Genomic DNA, 6,640 nt, shown 5'->3' on the forward strand with positions numbered 1-6,640 from the left:
GAACTCACTCTGTAGACCAGGCTGGCCTCGAACTCAGAAATCTGCCTGCCTCTGCCTCCTGAGTGCTGGGATTAAAGGCGTGCGCCACCACGCCCAGCTTTATTGACAGTTAAGACTAACTGTGACAGTTTTAAGGCTTCTGTATCTGAAGTTCAATTTTTATGACTGTGTGCAGAAATAATAGGTGAAGAGAGAATGAAATCTATATTTGCTGTGCATTCCCACACACACTTTAAATCTCAGCACTTGGAGGGCAGAGGAGCCACACCTCAGCTTGGCCTATAGAGTGAGTTCCAGGACAGCCAAGGACTTTATAATACAGACACTATATAATATATTATATAAGGACTATATAATACAGAACTACATAATACAGACTCTGCCTCAAAAACAAACCAAACAGCTGTGGTGGTGTATGTCTTTCTTTCTAGCACTAGGGAGAGACAGGCCTGAGTTTGAGGCCAGCCTGGTCTACAGAGTGAGTTCCTGCATAGCCAGGGCTATAGAGAAACCTTATTCCCATCCTCCACCCCCCAAAAAACTCCACAAACAAATAAATTCAAACAAATAAATACTACAAAAAGAAAGAAATCTATGGGTACTTGCTCTAAAGGTCAAGTGTCTATGAACAAAATAATTTTGAAGGAGCATATACATTACTTTGACAAAATAGACAACGTAATAAATACCTTGTTTGTGGGCCAGAACTTTGTGTTTGTGCAACAAGTACTGGTGTGACCTCTCGACTATTTCCGCTCTGTGAGAAGACAGACTTTGTTCCAGTTTGGCCCATTCTTGCAACAGACTGTAAAACACAAAAAGTCTAAGGTTTGTGATTATAGATTGCACTGCAATGATAGAAAGACACTACGGTGCTCCTATCTACACTTTCCCATGAATAGCTCAGAACAGTTAATGCCACCCCTAAACAAGCATCACCATCACAATATTGTGCTAAAATTTTTAAGACAGCTAATATTTTCAATACTTATGTATTAATTTACTAAATATAAAGAAAATGAAGCAGCAAGATTTTATACTATTCCTTTTTCACTTAGTAAAAGTTAACTGAGGAGATTAAAAAAGAATTCGCTGGTCCCTTCCTAAATTATAAAATACCATTCCTTTGCATCGCCATCTCTTCCCACTTTTTCTATTTTTTTTTTTTCCTGCTTGCTTAGAAGGGGAATAAGAAGAAAAAAACCTCTGCTTGCCTCTTCTGACATAATTGTTCAACATGACAGAAACAATCTTAATTTAGCTTATGGACATTTATATAACTAGATATGGAAAAGAACTAGATGTGTAAGTTGAAAAAAACCAACATCCACGAGTCTGATACAGGCGATAATAGGCTATGTACGCTAAGGACATTCTTCGGTGGTCTGGTCAGTAACCCTAAGGAAGTAGTAATTACATAAAGTTGGATTCTCTTGAAATTACCTTAATAGATTGTAGTTTTAAAATATGTATCTTTAATCAATACCCAAACTATATTTTACACAGAAAATACCTTTTTTGTAGGTGCTCCAGTGGGTGCCACGTCAATTACAGAAGGTGTATTAGTGTAGTTTTGTAAATAGGATCCATCTCCAGGACTTGGGGTTTCTAATGGCAAAATCCCAAAACTGAGAAGAGGTTGAAATCAAGGTGTCAAAAAGTCATCAAGGCATATATAAAGCAGCAGTATACTTAAATTAGAAGGTCTAAAAGGAAGAGAATGGCAAGTCAGTCTTCAGGGCAAAGAAGACCTAAGGGGCAGATTTAACATGAGCTGTGAATGTAGAGGACTCCACCCCCCAGAACCACAGAGACAGGACAAGGCCCTGAAGAGAACAGTGGCTACTGATCTGAGAAAGCTAGGATACAAATGGTGAAATGAACTCCAATTTTTGGAACAATTTAGACAATGTCCTAGAGAATACTGGTAATTACTTCATAATTATTGATACAGTTACCCATCGGTCTCTGCAGACGCCCCAACCAATCTCCTGGTCATGCTATTTTAGTAGCTTTCTGGTCTTGAGACTCCATTTATAGTCTATGCTTTCATGAGTTTTGTTTGATAGTTTGATATGTATCCTTTGTGATGTGTTATTATATACATATATAATATACTTTTAATAATTTTGACAACATATTTTCCAATGGTAAGTGTCAACTCCTCCATGTTTTAGAAGAGAGAACTGGAAACACTGCCATGGAGTGATTCACTGCTTGCTATCTGTAGATTCACAGCCATAAAGATTGTATCTTTTAATACATATACTAACTGATGCATATTTAAAAAAATTTAATATTTTTCCTCTGCTTAATTTTATTTTGAGAAAGATCATCACATATCATAGGCTTTGACTTTCTAACTCATAGCTGAGGATGACCTTGAACTTCTGATCTTCCTGCCGTCACATCCCAAGTACTAAATTTACATGCATTTGAAACCTTGCCCAGTTTACAGAGTGCTGAGAATCAAGCCTGAACTTTGTGCACACTATATAAACATTCTACCAACTGAGCTACACTCTCACTCTTTTAATATTTAACTCAAAAATTTTATAGATGTATTGTGGCTTTTTTTACTTCCTTTTCTGAAAATAGAATGCCACTCTGTTATACTGATTAGAGAAGATGCTGTTTAAATTAACTTATATTATTCATAATAGGATTCACTAAAGATCATTTATATATTAGAATACATTTTAAAATATCTTTTTTTTTCGTCATTTTAAAATATCTTGTGTGACTTACCTTGGGGTTAATGGGCTAAGAGCAGTTGGTCCTCCTAATAAACTTCGACCAGTTTTTGGTTTATTTTGAACCTGTTTAGATAATATGGAAGTACCAGTTCCCAGGGGGACGTTATCTGGTGAAATCACAGCTGAATCAATGTAAGACACGGAGGAATCTGTATTCAAGGAGAACTTTGCATTGGAAGATTCTAAGTTCAGTCTGTTTAATTCCTGAAACAGAAATTTTCTACCATGTCACTTATGATACACCGTTTAGTCCAATCACTCTTGTGGGCTTTCGGGACACTTTGAACACTAGAAGAAACGCACTTACAATTGTGTCTTGGGGTGTTTCTGTAAGGACTGTCTCGGGCTGTCTGTGAGATAAACTGTGGTTAGATACTAGAGTTGTACAAGTGTTGGGAAGACAACTGCTAAAATTCTGTAGAGATGTTAACTTAAATGTTTGGTCAGGATCTGGCTTCTCACCTGTAAAGAGCAAAAGACAAAACAAAACAAAAACCTTGCCTCTGAGGGATAATTTCTTTTCAAGTACACATAATTAGGTGCAAATAAAGCCTTGGAGTTTCGAAATTCTCCTGCCCACTTATGCAATCCATCTCGCCTCGCAAAGCCCAGTCATTTATTGTGGATGTAAACCCTTAAAGATGTATCTTTGGAAAATAAACTCAATTATAAATTTTAAGTATCATAAATTAAGGCCAGCAACAAGGTTTAGTGGGTAAAGGTGCTTGCTGTCCAACCTGAAAACTTCAATGAATTAAGATTCGTTTTGTGATAGAGTCGCCTGTAAGCTCGCCTGGTCTTGAAGCTGAATGCAGCTTAAGCTGGCAGTAAACTTAAGATCCTCTTGCCAGGAGGCGTGGTGAACTCCTTTAGTCCCAGCACTTGGAAGGCAGAGGCAGGAGATCTCTATGAGTTCAAGGTCAGCCTGGCCTACAGAGTAAGTTCCAGGACAGCCACAGCTGCACAGAGAAAACCTGGACTCAAAAAATATAAAACAAAACAAACAAAAAGGAGAAAAAGAGAGAAAAATAGAAAAGAGAAGGAAAGAGGAAAAAGAACTCCCCTGGGAGTACACCGTGAGTGAGCTTACCTATTTCACATAATGATTCAAAGGGAGACCAGAGGAAAGGGTTTAAACTAAGGCTCTTTTGGTAACATTCTGACCCTTTGGCAAGCCGATCTGTCTTGCTGTGGAGAGAAACAATGGATTAAACAAACTATAAGTCCCAAAGCTTTTCTTACAATTTTTGATATAAAAACCAGAATTTCTATATTTATATAAATCCTTACAGCACTCTTTTTGATGCTTCCTGAAATTCTAATTCTCTAAAAGCAATAAAAGTTATAAGTAGCAAATCAATCCATGAGTATTAACATGAATTAATATAGGAAAAGAAAAATACAGGGGCCGTGGCACAAGCTCAAAGACCTGAGTTCAAACCTCAGCACCCATGTAAAAAACCAAGTGTGACCACAATGCATCTGTAAGCTCAGGGCTGTGGAAGGCGAAGTCAAAAGCATGGATGCGATCTGCTGACTGCCAGGCTGAGTGTGTCAGAGAAAAGAAGTAAGGTAGAATGATGTAGAAAGATAACCAACATCTCCCCTGGCTTTAGTGCATATATGCTGTACAATAATATTAAGTTCAATAAAAGGAAAACCCCAATGAAATAAATGACTCTCTGCTCTCAGCTCTCTTCCAGGCACCTTCTGCTCCTCCCTCTCACCCCCACATGGCACCAAGGGTGGAACCCACGGCTGCAGCAATAGGCTGGGCAGGGGCTCTGCCACGGAGCCTTTTATTCCTAACCAATTAAAACCAGCATTCTCTCACGTGACCAAAATACTGCCCAAACCTTTTAATGAAATAATAAAAATTTCATCTACTGTTTTTTCCTTCTCCATCTCAAAACATGAGTTAATTCCTCTTATATTCCCAGGACCAAATGCTTACTGTGCTCAGCTACAATGGGAGACCCTCCAAGGCCCCTTGAATGACAGCAATAATAATCAAAGTTGGGTGATAGTGGAAGTTAGCACCAACTTCATGGGCTTGCTTTGTTTTTCTTTTCTTTTTGAGACACGGTTTCTCTGTGTAGCCTTGGCTGTATCAGAACTCAGAGATTCACCTGCCTCAGCCTCCCAAGTGCTGGGACTAAAGGTGTGCACCACGACAACCTGGCTTTCAACTCCAATTTTAAGTAAAGATGCTATCTTTCCTTATTCTAATTCACAAATGGGGTATGAATGATTTGACATCACCTGAAAATAACCCCCTATTTAACCAGATAATTTATTCTGCACAAAAGGTCATTTTAAGTTTATTTGTTTGAGACAGAATCTCACTATGCACCCCTGAATGGTCTAGAACTCACCACACAGACCAGGCTGGCCTTAAACTGCTTCCTGAGTGCTGAGGTTAAGGGGATACACACCGTACCTGGCTATTTTTTTTTCTTTAAAGCAGTTTCTTTCTTTCTTTTTTTATTTTATTATTATTTTTTAAGAAAAGTAGGCTTTAATCATTTCTCTCAATGTATAACATTATGACATTTTGCATTTATTACATGCAAAAAAAATCTCCATAGGCAGTTTTGAATATTTTCTACTCAATTTCAAAAGTATTTTTTTAAAAACAGGAGTGAGATCCATGTTACAGTAATTCTGAGTTCATGTATGTTAAAAATTCTTGTTACACACTTCAAAGGTTACTATATTGGAAGAAAATAATTAATAATTTGCATTACTGAAACCTGCCTTCAAGACTCTAAGCAGAAGCAATGGCATTTAATATTAAGGAAAAGAAACCACTCGCTTTCTTCAGTGATTAGAACTTGCTAGAGCTGCTATAGCTATTATCACTAACTAGGCTAAGTAGAGGGTAAAATAGGATCAACATCCTTACTATTTAACAAATGTAATGAGGTCATGATGGGAAAGGTTAGAACTACAAAGCCAGCTGTGTCTGTAAACATCAATATAGGCGCAGTCCGGAGCACTTCTATACAGGACACTCTTCCTGTCGTCCTGAGTCACTTGCACTTACCAATATACATGTCCCAACAAGGAAAGAGTGAAGCAAGCTGAATCACCAAACTCAGTGACAAGATCGTCATGGCTTTTTTGCTTATTAAACACTCCACCAGATAAGATCTGTTCCCCTTCTGCAAGCCTTTAAAATAAAAATTTATTTTAATGTCAGTATAAAAAGTACTTCATGAAGCTATCTTTCATTATCTTTGCGAGTCTAATGACAGACACAGTAAAAAGTTGATGGTATCTTTAGAATGTGGCAATCACGTCCTTAGCATCATCAGGAAGCTAGAGGTTTATGATCTTAAATTTTCAGTCCTGCCTTTAAACCAGAACGCATTAAATTTTAATTGCTCTATGGACAAATCTAGTTTGAGCTGCTTATGTATTATTCATGCTAAAGAAGTAGGTGATTGATCATTTTATATGAAGGGAATATGAAAGAATTTACAAATGTGCTATTGCTCCTCATTCTGTAATTCCTTGAAATAGAAATGTGCCTATAAACCCTAATTTTTCTTAAACTGCATGCTTACTGTCCACAGTCATTCTAAGTTTTATAACAATGTAAATTATAAATGTGTCACAACAGGTTCTTTTTCTTTCACCGAGAGGGTCCAAGGGATCAAACACAAGAGTTGTTGCTTGTTGGCACGTGTTTTTACATGTTATGTCACCACACCAGCCCCATTTTAAGAATGAAATATGAGTATCACTTTATATCTTTTTGTCAATTATATTTTCTTCATAAGTAGTTCTTAAAAAAAAAATAACAAACAACTGCATGATCTCACTATGCATTTTCAGCACAACAGAACTTGGAATGGTTTTTTTTTTTTTTTTTTTTTTTT

The 6,640-nt window shown here is 37.2% G+C and overlaps 1 protein-coding gene across 8 annotated transcripts in view; it reads right to left on the reverse strand.

The window, feature by feature from the left end:
- Cdc27 (cell division cycle 27) overlaps window positions 1-6,640 on the reverse strand; it is a 48,491-nt gene that overhangs the window by 23,343 nt on the left and 18,508 nt on the right. For 4 of the 8 annotated variants that reach the window (XM_021212080.2, XM_021212079.2, XM_029545925.1 and 1 more), the window contains 6 exons: window positions 5,803-5,928; window positions 3,847-3,944; window positions 3,064-3,218; window positions 2,749-2,960; window positions 1,514-1,628; window positions 690-805 (listed from right to left, as the gene is read on the reverse strand). In XM_021212080.2, coding sequence (XP_021067739.1) covers window positions 690-805; window positions 1,514-1,628; window positions 2,749-2,960; window positions 3,064-3,218; window positions 3,847-3,944; window positions 5,803-5,928 — 822 coding nt within the window. Of the gene's footprint in view, window positions 1-689; window positions 824-1,513; window positions 1,629-2,748; window positions 2,961-3,063; window positions 3,219-3,846; window positions 3,945-5,802; window positions 5,929-6,640 lie in introns of those variants that run through there. The other 4 variants (XM_021212077.2, XM_021212076.2, XM_029545926.1 and 1 more) reach the window with 3 other exon arrangements.

This window comes from Mus pahari, chromosome 14, assembly GCF_900095145.1.
Source record: "Mus pahari chromosome 14, PAHARI_EIJ_v1.1, whole genome shotgun sequence".
NCBI classification, from domain to species: Eukaryota; Metazoa; Chordata; class Mammalia; order Rodentia; family Muridae; genus Mus; species Mus pahari.